This window comes from Ovis aries, chromosome 9, assembly GCF_016772045.2.
Source record: "Ovis aries strain OAR_USU_Benz2616 breed Rambouillet chromosome 9, ARS-UI_Ramb_v3.0, whole genome shotgun sequence".
NCBI lineage: Eukaryota > Metazoa > Chordata > Mammalia > Artiodactyla > Bovidae > Ovis > Ovis aries.
Window position 1 is genome coordinate 15671061 of NC_056062.1, and position 20961 is coordinate 15692021.

The 20961-nt window shown below is 53.1% G+C and overlaps 1 protein-coding gene across 9 annotated transcripts in view; it reads right to left on the minus strand.

The window, feature by feature from the left end:
- DENND3 (DENN domain containing 3) overlaps positions 1 to 20961 on the minus strand; it is a 52293-nt gene that overhangs the window by 13369 nt on the left and 17963 nt on the right. For all 9 annotated transcript variants that reach the window (XR_006060776.2, XR_006060775.2, XM_027972832.3 and 6 more), the window contains 10 exons: positions 19473 to 19588; positions 16443 to 16598; positions 14279 to 14375; positions 13354 to 13457; positions 12639 to 12838; positions 10407 to 10928; positions 8528 to 8787; positions 8238 to 8408; positions 3447 to 3576; positions 577 to 684 (listed from right to left, as the gene is read on the minus strand). Coding sequence is in view for 7 of the 9 variants with exons in the window: in XM_027972832.3 (XP_027828633.1) it covers positions 577 to 684; positions 3447 to 3576; positions 8238 to 8408; positions 8528 to 8787; positions 10407 to 10928; positions 12639 to 12838; positions 13354 to 13457; positions 14279 to 14375; positions 16443 to 16598; positions 19473 to 19588 (1864 nt within the window). In the remaining 2 variants the exon portion in view is untranslated. The remainder of the gene's footprint in view (positions 1 to 576; positions 685 to 3446; positions 3577 to 8237; positions 8409 to 8527; positions 8788 to 10406; positions 10929 to 12638; positions 12839 to 13353; positions 13458 to 14278; positions 14376 to 16442; positions 16599 to 19472; positions 19589 to 20961) is intronic.

The following is a 20961-nucleotide window of genomic DNA, read 5'->3' on the forward strand; positions in this document are numbered from 1 at the left end:
TGGTGTGCCCCTGGTCCCTGACCGGGGGGAATGGCCAGCCATGTCATCAGACATGCGCATCAGCCCAGGGCGGGCCGTCATCCCATCCCAGTGACACCAGGCTCGCCCCGACCAAAGATGTGCGTGCAGGGGCTTTATCCGTTGGACGTGAGAATGGCAAGGCTGGATGGGGACTCAGCCGCGCACGGCCCCTTGTGGCCTCCGAGTCCACAGAGCAGCTGCACCTGGTCACCCAGAGTTCTGCCTCCAACGGCAGAAAACCACCTGGGCCCTGTCCACCCTCATCCTGCCACTGCCCTTCCACTTCAGTGCTGGCCTTGAACACAAGTCTCAGCTCCCAGATTGTTGAAAAGAACAGCAGCGACACAGACAACATGGCCCTACTGGACAGCGCAGGGATCCGTAATCAATGTCCTGTGATAAACCACAGGGGAAGAGAATATGAAGAAGAATGGGTACTCGTGCATTAAGGGGATCGCCTTGCCGTACAGCAAAAACGAACACAACGCTGTAAATGACGCAGACGTCAATAAAGCTACGAAACCCAGCAGCGACGCAGCCGGGGTCGGGCCTCACCTGGGGTGTAGAGCAGCACGTCGATGGCTCGTGGGGCGGTCTCCCCCGCCGAGGGGTTGATCTTGTGTTTCAGGGTTTCCGAGGTTGTCTTCGGAACCGCCATGGGCACTGAAACACAGACACGTAGGGGTCAGGTCCCCAGACTCCGGGACAAACTCGCACACTCTGCTTCCCTTAGGATATTAGTCCTGGGGTAAAGCCGGGATTTGCGAAGATGAAGCTCTCTTTAAACTGGACATAAGTAAAGCCAAGCATTTCCAGCCAGAGGGTGAGTGTGTGCCAAGGTCTCACACTGCTTGTCATCTAAACACAGCTGTCAAGCTAAATGACCTAATGCTCAACTGTTAGGGACGCTCCAGCAGACAGAAGACTTTGAATACTTCTCTATCAGTCTAAGCCACGAGCAGCTTCTCACCCCGCCCCATGGCGTGGCTGCTGTGGGGGGAGTCCTGTGTACTGCAAAAGCTTTAGCAGCATTCCTGGCCTCACCTGGTCAGGGCCAGTAACAACGCCCATCCCCTACTCCCCGACACACACACAACAGATATCTCCAGTGCTTGCCAAGCGCCTCCCTCCAGGGACCGGGTGCAAACTTCAGAAAGTTTCATTTTCAGACCTTCCATCACGAATGGACCACAAGCTATCACTGAAGCCCAGGGTCACGTATCACTGCCTCATTACGCTTCACGCAGAGCAAACAGTCCTTGATTGGGAATGAAGGATCCGGGACACTGAGCTTGGGGGACCGCCCCTGCAGTATGGGGTCAAGAGAGTGTCATGTGCTGGGTCCCTCCGTGGAGACTGCGGACACGGTGTCCAGAGTGAGAAGGCTTTTCTGCAAACTCTTGACAAAGATCAGGCTTGAGCATGGAGTGGTCTCCACAGCTCAAGTGTAGGGTGTATTTGATTTGGTTCCTAATTAAGGGGGAGAAAAGATCCTGCCATCAACATCTGGCTCCAGGACTGTTGACAAGAGCCCTTCCAAGTCCCTCCAGCAACTGGAGCATCCTGGCTGCTCCCCGAGAGTGGGGTCCTGGGATGTGGGGGCAGTGCGGGGGGGGGGGGTGTCCGGGGATACAGGAGAGGGGCTCCTGGCACCAGGAAGCACTAGTGATGTCACAGTTAGTGACAGACACGGCAAAGAGCAAATCGCCCCGAGGGGAATGAACACAAAACCAGGTTTGTTTCCCCTTATTCTGTGATGACATTTTAAACAGACTCTTCCTGGCTATTGACTCAAGAGGAATAAAAACATGTCCCAACAACAACTCGTATGGGAGCTATTCACAGACACACTGTGTGCAACAGACAGGAGGTGGGGACCTCAAACGGCCGGCGGAGGGAGGGGTAAACTCCACTGTGTCCACCCAGCGCAGCACATTCAGCCACAAAAGCGCTGCGGGAGTGGCCCCTGCCACACAGATGCACCCTGGAGCGCGCCACCGCGTGAAGGACACCGGACACACAGGACACCTCTGCCGTGAGTTCACGTGTAGGAAGTGCTCACACTGGGCAAAAACGGGGCATTTCCCCAACGACAGAAAGTAGGTTAGGGGTTGCTCAGCAGCTGAGGGGCGGCTGCAAAACGTATGGGGCTTCTTACTAGGGTGAGGAAAATGTTTGAAACCCACTGTGCTCACGGCTGTAGAGCTCTGAATACACTCGAACCAGTAAGGTCTGCGCTGTGAAAGAGAATGGTGTGTGAATTATTTCTCAATAAGACTGCTACGTTTTTTAAAGCGCATACAAGCAAAACTAGTTGTCATCTGAAAAACATCCCTACAGGACTTCCCTGGTGGTACAGAGGATAGGAATGCAGGGGTCACGGGTTCAATCCCTGGTCAGGACTATCGCATGTGTCCCAGAGCACCTAAGCCTGGGAGCCACAACTGCTGAGGCTGCGGACTGCGGCTACAGAAGCCCGCACGCCCCAGGGCCTGCGCTCCACAACCAGAGACGCCACCACTATGAGCGGCCCGCACAGCGCAGCAGAGAGTCGTCCCTGCTCGCCACAGCTAGAGAAAGCCCGCACCGCAACAAAGACCCAGCACGGCCAAAATAGTTTTTTAAAAATCCCTACAACGTGCTCATCTGTGTTTCATGAATTCGCTTCACGTGGTGGGTTTAATCGAGCACATGTGACTTCCAGCACACAGCAAGGCTGATAGAGTTAGCGGTCCTCTATAGTCTCCACTTCTTTATGCAAAGCGTAGGACAGCTGGTTTTAGGAGATCATTTAAAAGTGGACACAAAACAGAAGTAGCTAAAAATCTTGCCTACATCTATTCTTATCTTCTACTTCCTGGACTTGAAAAATCTTCTAAAAATAAAAAACTGAGCTAACCACTGACCAGTATGGCTTCCAGAATGTGAGAGCCAGATCTGAACCTGCAGGCAAGAGACCAGAGAACTCCTAGGGGCGGGGAACTGACTGAATCAAGGGGAAAAGTGAGACGGTCGTCGGGGGTCTCCCCATGCCCGAGCAGTGCAGTCCAGCAGTCAAGGACAGCCAACGCACAGGGGTCCCTACCGCTCTGCAGCGGGCGTGTGTCTGACCACAGAGCTCCAAGAGACTGCAATGGCGATTCTGTGAGCCACTCAACAGAAACCCTGTTGTCGGGTCACTGGTAATTCAGATTCAGGACCAACACCATACAGGGTAAAGTGGGCTGTTACTCAGACAAGGAAATGGTGAGGTGCCTCGTGTGTGTCTTGAGGAGCACAGAGCTCCAGGGGATTGCTAAGTGAGAAAAGGAAAGACACAGAGGGAGATGTGGTGTTCAAAAGGGAAAAGTGCAGAAGAAAGAAGTTCGAGACATTTGGGTTGGTTCCAGCTGACAAGACAGAAGGCAACCAGATAAAAACCTTACTTTCATTCTTCATCCTATCAAAGTAGGACAACTTGGAGGCCGCATAGATGGCTCCCGGCGACTGCAGCGTGCCGACGACTGCGTCCATCAAGAGAATGTGGGTCAGCGCCTGCTGTACGTACTGGGGGTCCTGTGGGAGGCACAGTCATCTCCAGCACAGTGTCTCTGAAATCACGTCCCGCTAAGACTCTGTCCCATTACACACAGCAATACTTTAAAAAACGTGTTGTTTTCAAAGCCACCTGCAGAGTTTAAGTCTGGATTTCATGTCATGTACTTATGTTCTCTTAGTTGAGACAAATACTGGTTGTCTCCACCCCTTCCCCAAAATAGTTGGAATAATCCTCCCACTCACTAGCCTATAAAATTACCCAGCCAATAAAAGCTAACAACCGAAGAACCGATGCTCTTGAACTGTGGTGCTGGAGAAGACTCTTGAGAGTCCCTTGGACCGCAAGGAGATCAAACCAGTCAATCCTCAAAGAAATCAATCCTGAATATTCATTGGAAGGACTGATGCTGAAGCTAAAGTGCCAATACTTTGGTCACCTGATGTGAAGAGCCAGCTCACTGGAAAAGACCCTGATGTTGGGAAAGGTTGAAGGCGGGAGAAGGGGGTAACAGAGGATGAGGTGATTGGATGGCATCATTCGACAATGCACATGAGTTTGAGCAAACTCCAGGAGACAGTGATGGACAGGGAAGCCTGGCTTGCTGCAGTCCATGGGGCTGCAAAGAGTCAGACACAACTTAGCAACTGAACAACAACAGCAACTCACTACCAACAAAGCTAGTGGAGGTGATGGAATTCCAGTTGAGCTCTTTCAAATCCTGAAAGATGATGCTGTGAAAGTGCTGCACTCAATATGCCAGCAGATATGGAAAACTCAGCAATGGCCACAGGACTGGAAAAGGTCAGTTTTCATTCTAATCCCAAAGAAAAGCAATGCCAAAGAATGCTCAAACTATCGCAAAATTGCACTCATTTCACATGCTAGCAAAGTAATGCTCAAAATTCTCCAAGCCAGGCTTCAACAGTACGTGAACCGTGAACTTCCAGGTGTTCAAGCTGGATTTAGAAAAGCCAGAGGAACCAAAGATCAAATTGCCAACATCCGCTGGATCATGGAAAAAGCAAGAGAGTTCCAGAAAAACATCTATTTCTGCTTTATTGACTATGCCAAAGCCTTTGACTGTGTGGATCACAACAAACTGTGGAAAATTCTTAAAGAGATGGGAATACCATCTTGAGAAATGTGTATGCAGGTCAGGAAGCAACAGTTAGAACTGGACATGGAACAACAGACTGGTTCCAAATCGGGACAGGAGTACATCAAGGTTGTATACTGTCACCCTGCTTATTTAACTTATATGCAGAGTACATCATGAGAAATGCTGGGCTGGATGAAGTACAAGCTGGAATCAAGAATGCCAGTAGAAATATCAATAACCTCAGATATGCAGATGACACCATCCTTATGGCAGAAAGCAAAGAATTAAAAAGCCTCTTGATGAAAGTGAAAGAGGAGAGTGAAAAAGTTGGCTTAAAACTCAACATTCAGAAAACTAAGATCATGGCATCTGGTCCCATCACTTCATAGCAAATAGATGGGAAAACAATGGAAACAGTGACAGACTTTTATTTTGGGGGCTCCAAAATCACTGTAGATGGTGAGTGCAGCCATGAAATTGAGAGATGCTTGCTCCTTGGTAGAAAAGTTATGACCCACCTAGACAGCATATTAAAAAGCAGAGACATTACTTTGCCAACAAAGGTCCATCTAGTTAAGGCTATGGTTTTTCCAGGGGTCATATATGGATGTGAGAGTTGGACCATAAAGAAGGCTGAGCACCAAACAATTGATAGAAAGCATCACTATGAACAAAGCTAGTGGAGGTGATGGAATTCCAGTTGAGCTCTTTCAAATCCTGAAAGATGATGCTGTGAAAGTGTTGCACTCAATATGCCAGCACATTTGGAAAACTCAGCAGTGGCCACAGGACTGGAAAAGGTCAGTTTTCATTCCAATCCCAAAGAAAGGCAATGCCAAAGAATGCTCAAACTATCACACAATTTCACTCATCTTACACGCTAGTTAAGTAATGCTCAAAATTCTCCAAGCCAGGCTTTAGCAGTACGTGAACCATGAACTTCCAAATGTTCAAGCTGGATTTAGAAAAGGCAGAGGAACCAGAGATCAAGTTGCCAACATCCGCTGGATCATGGAAAAGCAAGAGAGTTCCAGAAAAACATCTATTTCTGCTTTATTGACTATGCCAAAGCCTTTGACTGTGTGGATCACAACAAACTGTGGAAAATTCTGAAAGAGATGGGAATACCAAACCACCTGACCTGCCTCTTGAGAAACCTACATGCAGGTCAGGAAGCAACAGTTAGAACTGGACATGGAACAATAGACTGGTTCCAAATCGGGACAGGAGTACATCAAGGTTGTATACTGTCACCCTGGTTATTTAACTTATATGCAGAGTGCATCATGAAAAATGCTGGGCTGGAAGAAGCACAAGCTGGAACCAAGCTGGGAGAAATATCAATAACCTCATATATGCAAATGACACCACCCTTATGGCAAAAAGTGAAGAGGAACTAAAAAGCCTCTTGATGAAAGTGAAAGAGGAGAGTGAAAAAGTTGGCTTAAAGCTCAACATTCAGAAAACGAAGATCATGGCATCTGGTCCCATCACTTCATGGGAAATAGATGGGGAAACAATGGAAACAGTGTCAGACTTTATTTTTTGGTGCTCCAAAATCACTGCAGATGGTGACTGCAGCCATGAAATTAAAAGACGCTTACTCCTTGGAAGAAAAGTTATGACCAACCTAGATGGCATGTTGAAAAGCAGAGACATTACTTTGCCAACAAAGGTCCGTCTAGTCAAGGCTATGGTTTTTCCTGTGGTCATGTATGGATGTGAGAGTTGGACTGTGAAGAAAGTTGAGCACCAAAGAATTGATGCTTTTGAACTGTGGTGTTGGAGAAGACTCTTGAGAGTCCATTGGACTGCAAGGAGATCCAACTAGTCCATTCTGAAGGAGATCAGTCCTGGGTGTTCTTTGGAAGGAATGATGCTAAAGCTGAAGCTCCAGTACTTTGGCCACCTCATGTGAAGACTTGACTCATTGGAAAAGACTCTGATGCTGGGAGGGATTGGGGGCAGGAGAAGGGGAAGACAGAGGATGAGATGGCTGGATGGCATCACTGACTCGATGGACGTGAGTCTGAGTGAACTCCGGGAGTTGGTGATGGACAGGGAGGCCTGGTGTGCTGCAATTCATGGGATCACAAAGAGTCGGACATGACTGAGCGACTGAACTGAACTGAAACAATTGATGCTTTTGAATTGTGGTGTTGGAGAAGACTCTTGAGAGTCCCTTGGACAACAAGGAGATCCAACCAGTCCATCCTAAAGGAAATCAGTCCTGAATATTCATTTCAAGGACTGATGCTGAAGCTGAAGCTCCAATACTTTGGCCACCTGATGCGAAGAACTGACTTGTTGGGAAAGACCCTGGTGCTGGGAAAGACTGAAGGCAGGAGGAGAAGGGGACGACAGAGGATGAGATGGCTGGATGGTATCACTGACTCAACGGACATGAGTTTGAGTGAACTCCGAGAGCTGGTGATGGACAGGGAGGCCTGGTGTGCTGCAGCCCCTGTGCGGGTGGGCAGGGTGCGAGCCTGTGCGGCTGTCCCGGGTGCCTGCCGGCCACCAGCTGTGATGCGCTTTCTTGTTGTTGTTCAGTCGCTCAGTCGTGTCTGACTCTTCTCAACCCCATGGGGCTGCAGCCCACCAGGCTCCTCTGTCCATGGAATTTTCCAGGCAAGAATACTGAAGTGGGTTACCATTCCCTTCTCCAAGGGATCTTCCCGGCCCAGGGATCGAACCCACATCTCCTGCGCTGGCAGGCAGAGTTTTTACCAGGGAGCCACCTGGGTTGTGCTAAATAACCAAGTGGACGTAAAATCAGAGAGTCCAAAAGTCACAGAACATCGGAATCTTAGGACCTAGTCCTCCCTTTCTTATTTTAAACAGAAGCCTCCTTCCATTTCCTTGACCTCAGGCTCCTCCAGGGACGGAACGTCCATCACAGAGGGCAGCTCTTCCACCCCTGGACGTCCGTTCCTCCTAAAGTTTGCCACTGGGTGGCTGCCGCCCTCACCTGCGTCTCCCCGGTGACCAGTGAACTGCAGGTCTCAAGAACCTTAGAAACCATTCCCCGTATGAGTGCCCAATTTGGACCCTTTGCTCACTCTGTTGTGGGTTTCCTGTCTCATCTTGCCATTCAGACAAGGCAAACATCGCCCCTCGTGTCTTACCTCCATCCAGGGTACCCTCCACGACTAGGAAGTCTTAACTTGCTGTAATCAAAGCCATCAATCTGGCCCAAAGTAAGTGAAGCTACAAAATTCCCTAGGATTTTGACCGTAGCCCTGTGGAAGGAACCTAACACACCCCTGCCCAGAACCCTAATCCCGTGAAGGGAAAGAGTTGAGAGCTGAGCTCACATCTGCCAGAGTCCAGCCCCGACGCTGCCCTCCCCGGGCATCACCTGGAGCCGAGGAGGCGGAATGCAGAGGCCAAGCCCAGGTCCGCGCATACCGCCCTGTGGGCTGGCCTCCGTGTTTGCCCCCAAGGCCTCCCCCAGCACCCCAGGGCCTCGCACCGAGTCACGTGGAGCACAGCCTCCTCAGTGCCTCTGACGAGATGCTGCGCCCGGGCGCTATGCTAAGCATCGCGGAGAGACCGGAGCCGCGGGTGGGGACAGACCTTGTGGTCGTCGGCCAGCTTCCTGCCGGCCCACATCTCCTTCACCATCAGGTGCCAGAGGTCACACTCCGTCTTCAGGTTAGCTTCAAAGACTTCCTTCTTGGACGCCGTTTTGATTTTTAACGTGGGAATTCTCAGGAGCAGAAAAGTGGCCATGGTGCTTCTGACGTCCTGCAGAGAGGCAGCGAGAGAGGCGGGAGAGTGAATGTCGGCCTGGGCGGGGGCCCGGGGTGAACAGCAGCTACGAGTAGGGGCGGGCCCACGGCGGGCGGCCCCAGGCCTGGCCTCACCTCTATGTTCCTGAAGGTGGAGATCTCCGCGTAGCCCGGCCGCCCCTCCGTGAGGAGGAACAGGCGCTTCTGGGTCATGGCGATCTTGCCCACCCCGCGATTCGTCTTGACGGAGCGCGACAGCTTGTACACACACTCGCTTTTGTCCAGCTGCTCCATCACCGACAAAGGCAGGCTGACCTCCTGCGCCTCGGCTTCTGCCTCCTTCCAGCAGTTGTAGAAATCTTTGAACGTTTCTGGGTCAATCTGTTTCTGGTGTCCTTAGTTTTATAAAGATAAAAAGAGGTTCTTAAAGCCACGGACACCTGGACGCTGCGCATTCCCCACAGGAGGCAGCAGGTGGCGCCAGCACCTAAGTCTACCTGGACAGGAAGCACGGAGGAAAGAGGCCCCTTCTCACCCAGTTTCCGCAGGCGGGCGCTCGGTCTGGGCTGAGTCCCTCTGTCCTCTCTAGCCCCTACCTAGGCAGGCAGTCTCAGTGCCTCCCAGGGTGCCAGCTGGGGACCCTGGGACAAGGATAGAGGAACTGGTGGGCAGCCATCCTGGGGCCAGTCCGAGGGTGTAGCTAGCACTAAGAGATCCTCAGACACTCCCTCAGTGCTGGATCAAGCCTGGCCTGACAGCTTGATCTTTATCTCCGTACTCTGGTTACGTGAACAAATGCATCATTATTTGTAAGCAAGATGATCTTAACTGATTCAGTAACCTTCCCAAATGTCCAATATTCAGGGGCTCTAGAGCTGGAGAAAGACCCAAGTCCAAAATCCAGCGTCACTGCTGCTCAGCCGTGTGATCACAGGCAAGACATGGAGCGAACCTGGCTCCCTATCTGTAACACGGAGCTGGGACCACCCCCAGCTCCCACTTAGCTGCTGCGAGAAGTGGCTCGTCTTAACCCTGACGCTTCCCCGTGTCTGGCTCCTGTGGCTCCATTCCACGTCGTGGATCCATCTGCCCTCCATCCTCAGCGGGCCCCTCACACCCTGCACAGGGAGTGTACCCCAGCAGGCCTGTTTCACCTCACGCCCAGGCTGAGGCTCCCCTTGTTCATGAGGCCGACTCCTCCAAGGTCAGGCCCCTCCTCCGGTCACGCTCTAGCCTCCCAGCACAGTGACAACGTGTGGTAACATGCCTCTGTACACACTGGTCTGCAGTGCCCAGACCAGAAAACTCCTACCCATCCTTCAAAACCTAGATAGAGAGTCCATGGGCAGCCTTCCTGGACAAGGTAGTCATCCTGGCTGGACACCCCCTGAGCTGGCATGCTCTTTCCTCATGGCATCTAATAACACTTCCTGTGCTCCACCCTCCACACAGGCCCAACCACCGTGGCACTCTGTCACAGGGAGACTGAGGCCTGGACAGTGGCTGGTGGGCAGGTGCCAGGCAGACGGCCCCACCAGTGCTGTGCTGCTGTGTGTGTTCCTGGGTCTGCATGATCCGCTGGGCTCCTGCTCCAAACGCAGGAACCTTCCCATCCCAGCCGTGGGCCCCCATGTCAGAGGGAGGGATCATCACACCGTGAGCAGGTCCCCCAGGACCGATATCGCCAAGCTTCCCCAGACCCTCTGCCTCTCTCGACCAGCTGCTGGGTCCGTCAGCAGGTAAAGCCCCCACCCATGAGGCTTTCTGGAAGGCAAAAGTGGCTCAGACAGTAAAGAATCCACCTGTAGTGTAGGAGACCCAGCTTTGATCCCTGGGTCAGGAAGATCCCCTGGAGGAGGGCATGGCAACCCACTCCACCATTCTGGCCTGCAGAATCCCATAGACAGAGGAGCCTGGTAGGCTCCTCAACTGAGTGACCCACACACACACGGGGCTCTCCCTGGCTAGGCCAACCTGCCGTCCAGGGAGGCTCCGGCCGCAGGCGTCTTCCTACCTACAGTCAGCGCCTCGAACAGCCGGTGTATGACACTGGTGTCCTTCACGATGCCCGACTCCTGCACCCTCTTCACGAAGTCGTCCAGCTGCATGTGCTTCTTGGGCAGCTCGAAGTTCTTGACGCGGTCGTCGGCCTTGGGGGCGTCCGCGGGCCTGTCCATGACCTCGCTGATGAGCCGGAGCAGCTCGGGCGTGCGCTCGGCCTGCGTGCGCTCGGGTGCCGACAGGGACTCCACAGTCATCTGGACGAGGTCGGCGGGGAAGACGCACACGTCGGTCTTATACAGGCTCTGGAAGTCCAGCAGAGCGCCCAGCAGCTGGCCCTGCATCAGCCGCACCAGCCCCCGCAGGTAGAAGTACCTGGCCAGCAGCACCGAGTTCTCGGGGGTCAGTGAGCCTATGGCCTTGCTCAGCTGGGCCACACAGTCCGCGTAGAACGCCTGCACGCACTGGGCCACCAGCGGGAAGTGGATTTCCGGGATCTTGAAGGTGTGTGTCGACTTGGGGGGCATGTCCAGAACTGGGGGTGAAGGGGAAGTGAGCGGTAAGCGCAGACCTTAGAGGCAGACGTGCATTCCCACCCCAGCATTCTGTTGTTTCTGGGCCCTGGGTACAGCATGGAGCAGGAACCAGGTACATCTTCCAGGAAGTTCCATGAACCCCACGCTGAAGGGGGCCCCCAGCGGCCTCCTGTGGCACCCTGAGAGTATGGCATTATTTTATTTGCTAAAACTGCTGATGGCTAAATTGAAACATGTGATGCTGAGTCTTTGCTGGAGGATTAAGCTAATAACCTAGAGGTACCTGCCAGGCAAGCAAGCCCTGTTAAACAGCCGTTTCTTTTACCTTAGCAGCAGCTCTGTGCATGGGTACTGTTGCCACACTCATCTCACAGGTGTGGGGTGGAGGTCTCCACTGGCCCCCAGCACACAGCTGCTGCATGTCACACCTAACCAGCCGTGTGTCACGCCAGTGCCTTCCACAGCCTCAACCCCATGGCTCCTGGGCAGCACCAGTGGGCGAGGCCAGGCTGCAGGAAGCAGCTCACCCCAAGGAGGTGGGGTCTCAGTAACAAAGCCTGGAGGATGGCGGAGGAGCCCGGGGGAGGGGCAGAGGGCAGAGGGAGTGGAACATAGTCCTACAGCGAGCGGGCCCAGTGCAGAGCACAGAGCCCCACGATGCTCTACAAGAGAGGGCGTGCAGGCCCAGAGAGGCAGAGCGGCCTGCCCAGGGTCACAGAGCTGGCAGGCAGCTGCGCAGGGGACTCAGACCCACCAGGGGCCTCCAGAAGGTTGCTCATTTGGACACACAGCCCCTCCCAGCAGCGAGGACATGCTCCTCCCTCAGCCTCTGGCTCTCAGGCCAATGCACAGGAGACACCGGCTGGTACCCGGTGCCTCCACCCACAGCACCATCTCCCCCCTACTTCTCCGTCCACTGAGGATGGGTGGAGACCCCTCCCTGGGGCTTTGAGGAGAAGCCCCAAGCACCCACAAGTGGCATCACACGTGACCGGCTTCACTGCGGCTCACGTCAGAAGGACACAAGGGCTCACACAGGTCCAAATGGGTTTTACAGCAACTCATCAGCAAGGGGACCCGAAGCAGATGCTCTGCATGTGGGTGGAGATGCAGCCGCTGCCTCCCACGGCACGCCCCTCCCCTGGCGTCCACCTTCTGAGACCACAGCACAGCCCCCCACCCCCACGGCACGGCCCTGCCCGTCACCACCCTGACCGTGTCACGATACTGAAGACCTCAACTCACCCCCCACCAGTGTTACGCATTTCTATCATCTGCCTTCCTCCCTATCCATGGGGGCAGGGCACTGGCCTGGCAATCACTGGAGGCTTAATAGTCGCTGCACCTCAGTAGACAGTGATACATGTAAACAGGTGTCTCCTCGGTAAATATGCATATACACACATATACCCACACATGTATGACAGACATGAAAACCGTGAATAGCTGCGGTCTTCAGCAGTTGGGAACCAGGTGATTGATGGAAAATACAGACAAGAAATCATTCTCTATAATGAACATAGTTTGCGAAATAAATATTCTAAGAATATTTCAAATAATCAAACTATTAGAACCCGCCCCCCCCACACCACCCTCCCAAAAAAAGGCCCATTCCCTTCTCCTGGAATGAGCTCTGACCTCTTTCAGCAACTGGCAGGGTTAGAACCACGTGACTGGGAAAGGTCACGGAAGGGGTGTGGCTGGCCCACCTGCGCCGCTGCTCCCACACTCCGTGGTCTGTATCTTCCGAAGCGACGCGTTCCGGGGCGGCAGCTCCGGCACTGCGATGTCCTGCAGGTTGGGCATGCTGACCACCATGCGCCGGTGGGCCGCGTGTGGGGTTGAGGACTTCCGGCTGGCCATCTTCTCGATCGTGGGTCTCCTCGGACTCAGGAGCATCCCGTTTATCCTGGGTGGAAAGTCCCAACATCTTACATGTACAATAATGATCAAAGAACGGGCTCAACTGGGCATTTTCCAAGTGTCCAGTATCCCCGTGCCGAGGGAGAAATGGCGGGAGCTGGCCTGGCTCTCCCACGTGTAGGGAAGGCTGAGTGCAGGCCACGCCCCCCAGGAGAGGTCTCACACAGGATAAACGAGGGCGCTGCTGACGGTGACGCTTGTTTCAGGAGTTCAGGAAAAGCAACACAGAGGAGGCAGGAAATGGCGAAGATGTCGGGAGAGCGTGAGAAGGAAGACGGGGAGAGAACGGCCCGAATGCAGAGCTGGAGCTGCTCTGGGGGCATGTCAGTGTCCCCCCAACAGGAGACAGAGCCGCCGGGAGGAGCCAGGCCCGCCAGCCAGCTCCCACACATCGAAATGTCAGACTCCTCCGATTTATCGTTCATCCGTCCAGAGACAGCTGCTGCTTGAGCGTCCCGACCCCCAGAGAGCGGCGCATCCTTCAGAACCTAACGTGCATACCTGTCCTCCTCAGACTGCGTGTGGAGGTCCATCTGGGCAAAGGCGTCCATCCTTCTGCTGAGCCGGGCCTTGAGGAAGGCGTGAAACATGTATGTATCCAGGACCTGGAAGAGACGCAGAGGGGCGGTCACTGCGCCTGCCCCACTGCCCTTCTGAGCCACCAGGGGCCCTGCAGCCGCTGCACGAGTGGCCCTTCCCCGACCCACCGAGGCCTCTGGCCAGCACCTCTAGACCCAAGTTTCCAACACAGGCAGCTTTCTTAGTTCATCAGAATCTAAACTAAGATCCTCCTCAATCCCTCACCAGCCAACCTCAAAGAATAAGACACTCTTTACGTTTGAAAAAAATAAAACCAAAAAATTCGAAAGCCCAAACCACTCTGCCCCCTAGGACAATAGCAGCTGAGTCTTTAATTCTGGGATCTCCTGGGGATGGTGGCCTCCCCCACATGCCCACCTCACAGCCAGCCCACCCATCCACAGACTCACGCAGAACAACCTCCCAGGCAGCTCTCAGGGAGAGTGGACATGGCCCAGCCCAGGCGAGGAGGCGGTGATGGGAAGGGCATGGAATTGTGCGGGCTGACTGGATGCGCCCAGATCCAGGCTGAGGGCTGGTAGATGCGCCCAGATCCAGGCTGAGGAAGGGGCTACCAGGCACGGGCCTTGGCCACAACAACTCAGCACTCCACACTTAAAACAGGTGCACTGAGTTACATGTATATCACTCTAAAAAGCCAATTAAGAAAATAAGAGCTGGGCAAAGGATCAGCAGGACCCACGCTCAAACAAACTTCTAGAAAAGCTAAAACACAGAATAAAGTATCAACAGATGCTGGAAACCCTGGATGTGAAAAGTATTTTAAGCACAGAAAAGTGCGAAGGATGGAATATAGACACGCACACAAACCCCATACGCCTCTCACCTGTTTATAAAACTGCTGGTCCCCTAGAGCTCTTGTTTTGAGAAACTCTTCACTATTGAACACTCTATGTTCATAATTCAAGTGATTCTTCACTTCCCTGATGAAGAAAGACAGTCTAAGTGTTGAAATGTGTTCAAACACATGAAAAGCATATCGTGTTAGCAGAAAAATGATGGCAAGAAACACACAGTTTGAAAAGCCCTGTCTGCACAAGGATTACTGAGCTCCGAGGGTTTGAGTGTAACCCGTGGTCAGGCTGGCCTGTCACTTCAATATAGCTTTCCTCCAGCTGGAATGAAGCTCTGGGGGGCTGGCAGGGGGACGTGGGTCTGTCTTGAGCCCCTTAGCTCCTTATTCAGATAAAGAAGACGTGATCGGCCGTAATTGTTCATGCTAATAAGACTGAGTTCAGGGTGGTGACACAGCAAGGGCAGACAGATCCTGGGTATTAGCCTAGCTTGGCTGCCAGCTGGACTCCTATTGGCCACTTCCAAATCTGCATTCCACGGGGACTTGGCCACACGACGCCCCAGATCTCATGAGATAGCTACCAACAGAATCAGTAACCGTACAGAGCATATTCAGGACGTGGATGTTCAATGGTTTCCCTCTCCTGTGAGGAGAGACGTGACTTCATCTAGGGGAAGCCAGCTTTTAGAATCATACTGTCTGCTTTTTAATGACCTAAACTCATCAAGCTTGCATGTTCATGCTCAGTCGTGTCCAACTCTTTGTGACCCCATGAACTGTAGCCCACCAGGCTCCTCTGTCCACGGGGATTCTCCAAGCAAGAACATTGGAGTGGGTTGCCGTTTCCTACTCCAGGGGAGCTTCCCGACCCAGGGATCGAACCCTTGTGTGTCTCTTATGTCTCCTGCATTGGCAAGCAGGTTCTTTACCACTAGCACTACCTGGGAAATCATTCATAAAAGATTCCATATTAAAAGAACAAAAGGAGTAGAACATTTGATATACACAACTTATGATTCTCTACCAATGCAATGCTCTATAGCTTATACAAAAAATAATATAGATCATATTAGTCCATATATTTAGGTGTCTATAATACATCATGGCTTTACCATTTTGTTATATTTCAATCTTTGTCTTTAAAAAATAAAAGCTTGAGTATGTCATGGCCTTACCATTTTGTTATATTTCTATGTTTTTTAAAAAATAAAAGCTTGAGTGTGAATGAGCATGCACAGAAAAATAAAATCTTGAAATAAAAGCATCAAAATTTGGAAAAAAAAAAAATAAAAGAACAAAAGGAAAACAACGTTTCTATGACCACACAAATTATAGTGCCTTAAGCAGAGAGCTAACGCAACCCACCTATAATGTAACATCCCATTTTTCTTCTAATAGATTATTTGCTTTATGTAAGGAAAGACGGCTAAAAAACACAACCATTAAAATGTTGAATCACACAGTGTTGTCAAGTGGGCCAGCTCTGGTCTAAACCATTCCCAGGCTGGGTCCGTCCAGATCAGAAGAGGACTTGGAGTTGCCACTTTCCCTGCCACGCACGACCCGAGGGTGGGAGGAGGAGCAGAGGGGTGAGGCAGGGGAGAGAGAGGCTGCAAGACAAAGCAGAGAAAAGAGAACCGGAAGGGAAAAAAGGCTTTCCTACCAATAACTTCACCACAAAGTTAACATGAATGTCGGCATAGGTCTATCGGACATTCCTTACAGGACTGCACATTTAGGCCAGAACAACCACTGGACCCTGCACTACATCTCGGTACAGCAAACACACTGCGCTGTCCACTCGACCGACTGGGCTCAAGAGCTGGCTCCCAACAACACACGCCAGACTCCAATGCTGAAGGTGACGGCAATGGGGAGAAAGAAGAAAAGCTTCTAATGGGGGCCAGTCCTGGGTGCTAACCAGCCTGGGCTCTCCTTCAGGTGGGCTGCAAGCCCCAAACAGTCCATTTGTCCCTCGACCCGGGGCTGCCCGCCCACAGTGGTCCTTTGCAGGAGAGAGGAGGGCGTGGGAAGGCCCTGGGCAGGGCTGACACACTCCCAGGGATCCTCCTGGGTGCAGGGGCCTCTGCCACATCAGTCCTGGATTTCAGTCCCTGAGCTCTGGGGCCACGGCCGGCGTGGAACTGGGAGCGGGCTGGGGACCAGGTGACAACCCTGGAGGGGCTCTAAGTACCTGAAGATGCTGACGAGCAGCTGCAGGGTCATCTGCTGGATCTGGCAGTTGAGCCGCTGCTGCCAGGCCCGCCTGGAGGCCCGGCCCTCGTTCACGTCTGTGCTGGTGCAGAGGTGAGCCAGCTCCAGCTCGTGGTGCAGCTGAAGGCTCTGGACCCTGGAAAGGAACAGAGGGATAGTGACCACAGCTCAGCCCACAGCACGTGACCACTGCTCACGGGCAGGAGAGAATCCTCCAGGGAGAGCTAAACTGACCCTCTTAGGATGCTCAGAACACCTATCAATACCGGGGTGGGGGTTGGAGAGAGGATGTCGTTAAAAACACATTCCGGCTGGGAGTCTATTCAAGTCCCAACACAAACAGCTCACTAGTGAGGAACCCACAAAGGCCTTGTCTTTGGACCACAGGTGCTTTTGTCCAAGCTGAGTCATCCCGTCCCTCTTTTCAACACTCCCTCTTCCACAACGGCCAAAGGGTTCCCAGAGGGCCTGGGCACGAAGGCCCTGCCCCGGCAGGTGCCGGTGCTCGAGGCGTGGCCACCCGTTCGGGGGCGGTTCTCGGGGACAGGGGCTCCCAGGGGTCTTCATCACACAGGACCCCCGCCTCCCCAGCACCAGCCATGGCTGCACCTTTAGATGTGACTTTGGACACCAAGGAGAGAGTCGGAGGCTTTAAATATGCAAATAAACCCACATGACACGTGTCTAGAGATCTGGTGGGGCAGGGGGACACAGCAAACACACGCTCCACTCAAGGCGAGGAAGACAGCATGGCACAGGGCGCCCAGGCGCAGGGGCGTCTTCCCACCAAAGACGCTGGGTGGGTGCTCAGGCACCTGGTCCCCAAGAGGAGGCCCACGGCCATGGCTTGGATGATGGTCCCAGGGCCCTTCACAGACACGCCACCAACCACGCACAGGTTAGTTCACGTTTATAAACAGCCCCTCGTGGTGAGCCTGAGACGCCACCACCTTGGGTCTGACCAAGCGAGAACCCTGGGAAGGTTCTAGAATTCTCACAGTAACACGTGGGCAGAGGCGAGATCTCATCTCATTGGATGTGCTCCACCCAAGCAAACACTTGAGAAGCTTCGTCAGACGCTGGCCAAGATCAGTCCTCAAAAATCGGGGAATGCGGACTTTGCTTATCAGAAACCCAGACGGTGAGGAATGTGGGTTTCGCCTTCTGAGTTCACACAGGGAGACACTCCACCAGGCCACCTGGCCGGGCCCCGTGAGCACGACCCACCAGCCACGCGGGCCTCCACACCCGCAGCCCAGGCTCTGGGTGCTGTAAGACTGTTTACGATGGGAGGACCACTGATGGCGCTCCCACCGACTGTAGAAACCATCCAGGGAGAGGGAGTAATCAATGCCAAGATGTGACAGGCTGAACTGTCTGTTCCCCAAATCCCCACGTCGGAGCCCTGACCCCCAGTACCTCACAGCATCTATGTTTAGAGTTGGGGCCTTCAAAGAGGCAATTAAGTTAAAATGAGGTCATGAGGCTGGACCTACTCCAATACGATGGGTGTTCTTATAAGAGGAGATTAAAACACGACACCCCAGGGGCGCGACCACGTGAGGACCCAGGGAGGAACCAGCCCTACTGGCACCTTGACCTTGAACTTCCAGCCTCCAGGACTGGGAGGCAGTAGATGTCTGTCACTTAGGAGGTGTTTGTTACAGCAGCCCCCGCTGACTGATGCACAGTAAGAGGCACAGATGAGAATAGCCAAGTTACGGAGCCAGAGGAGGACCACCTGCTCCCTCCCCTGCTCTCAGGCCTCGGGTCAGCCTGTGTCTGACCTCCTAACAGCAGACAAGATAAAGGGGGACAGTGACCACAGATGGGAGATGGCCAGTAGCAACTGCTATGCTCACCCCCGTCCCTCGCCCTGCAAGGGTCTGCCCACGAGTTCCACACCCGGCCTGCCTGCGGTCCACACTAGGGCTGGAATACTAAAAGCGGGATCTCTCCCACTACTACCTTATTAGGTTCCAAAGAGGGGAACGTCCCTCTGCAGGACCCCCTGAGGGGGCCCAGCTCTGTCCTCGCCCACCCTGGATCCACCTTCATCCTGGCGTAAGTAGTGACCACACCTCCCCTCACTCGCCCCCGAAGACACTCGTGGGGCGGCCCCTCACTGCCACGCCTCTCCCACCGCGACAGAAGCCGTGGGACCCGCGGAGCCTTACCAGTTATCACCTGCCCTCTTTGGGAAAAGTGCGTCAGGCCTGAGCTCGGCCAGTAAAGTGTAGTCATAGAGACGGCCACGACACAGTCACGGAAAAATAGCAGCACTGAGAGAGAGCTCTGTGTGGGGGGAGGGGCGGGGGCAAAAGGGGAAGACAGCTGCCCGTGCAGGGAAGAGCAGGGGGCACGGCCGTCAGGGTCCCCCAGCTGACAGTGCCACGAGGCGGGGGCCACGTCGGCTTGCTCATTATACAATACTCTGCCCGCTGCACTGGACACATATCTGGTGAGTGCATAGGTGAAGGAATGAATGAAGGAGAAGGGACTTCAGAGATCATGAGTCCAGAAGGGGGCTGGGAGGTGCCCCAGGGGGGTGACTCCTCTGGTTCAGGGGCCACTTAGTATTTAGACAGGATCAGAATAAAGACAACCAACTTTTATATTGAAGCATTCACAAGTAATTTCCAAACTATTAAATACATCTTTTTTTTTAAGTAAAAGTGTTAGTCGCTCAGTCGTGTCCGACTCTTTGCAACGCCTTGGACGGTAGCCTGCCAGGTTCCTCTGTCCATGGAATTCTCCAGGCAAGAATACTGGAGTAGGAAGTCATTCCCTTCTCCAGGGGATCTTTCCGACCCAGGGATGGAACCCAGCATTGCAGGCAGATTCTTTTTTTTTTTTTTTCTGCAGGCAGATTCTTTACTGTCTGAGACACCAGGGAAACCCCATTAAATACATAAACCATCTGTTAATATAAGAATGGAAAAGATACTCAGATGTGGCAAGTACAAACCTGAGCAAGACTTTCCCAAACATACATGATCTCTCCTCTTACCTCTGAATAAACGTCTGTGCGGCCAGGAGAGGGATGTCGGGAACATCAACCTCCTCATCGTTAGAGTAGGTGATGTTCCCATTGTCGATGTTTATCAGAATTAAACCATCGGCTTCCTATAAAACAAGTGTGTAAAGATCAAAGTAGGAATCTGAATTTGTATACATCTTTGAAAACACAAAGCTACATTTTGCATTCACTAAGATCGTCATTAATTAAATTATTATATATTTAATATGCACACAAAGCCTTATATTGTCTGCTCCAAAATGCAATGCATACCACGAGTCAGGTTAATAAGCTAAGGTGATTAAACATGCCTTGAGTCAACATTCCGACACAGGAGGTCAGGCCTCCCCCTTCCCTGGTACAAACACTCCGTGGACCACTTCAGGGAGCCTGGAGAGGACATTCCAGAGCTCCAGCCAGAGCACCCCGACATTCAACACTCAGGGTGCCTGCTGGGCTGCACGGCTAGCTCCCCACCCCCAAGGACCAGAGCCCAGGTGGGCCCTGGGCTCAGGGAGCCCACACACTCAAGCGTTCTTGAGACGTGTGTGTGGCTTACTTGTGAAGTCTTATCTGTGATGGAACACACAAATACTGAGTCACACCCCTAAGTTCTGCACTTCAACTGTCCCGGGAACACGACGCCAAACTCTGCCTGGCTTTCCTGCCGGGCCGGCCTCTCAGTGCGTGTTCCGCACTGCAGTATGGAGTATGCGTGCTCACGTGGAGTATGCAAACACGTGCCCCAAAGCAGAGGACTGCACTGGAGGGGACAGGCATCCTCGGCGCGTGAATGCCCAGCTTTTACAAGGACCCCGTCCACATGCCCAGCACCATCAAGGAAACATCCAAACCCCAAACGCGTTCAGTCAAGACATGCTGCCTTGCCCTGACGCCTCCCGGAGCAGGAGGCTAGGAGGACTTCCTTCACAGACTTCCTCTGCAGAGCGGAGTCAAGTCCCTGTGCCTCCTGATGGGCCCAAATGAAGGCAGTTTTTCCCCTGACGACTGAAAAAAGAAACCCAGTTTTAACTCCAGAGCATGGCTATTTTTGCCTCATTTCCAAGAGTGACGTTTTTCCGTTCCTTCCAGGAGGTCTGAATGGCCTTTTCCCAAAGCGTGTTTGTCCCTGGTGAGTGAGTCACCGAGTCTGCCAAGAACACAGACATGCCGGCTCCGCCCCCAGGAGGGGCACTGGGCTCAGCCGTGCTGTGCTGCAAACACCAGGAAAAACCCAGACGACCTCCGAGGACAGAGCGGGCCACGCAGCAACCCACTCCTCTCGGGTTCTGTGCACACGGAGACATTTTTGAAATACCAAACACAACACTGTAAATCAGCTACATGTTAATTAAAATTAAAATGAAAAAGTTACATGAGAACCCACCTTGGACCAACTACCAATAAGCACCAGAAAAAGACCTCCACGATGCCAGTCATCCAAACCGGCCAGCAAGAGGCTGAAAACAGAAAGACCGGT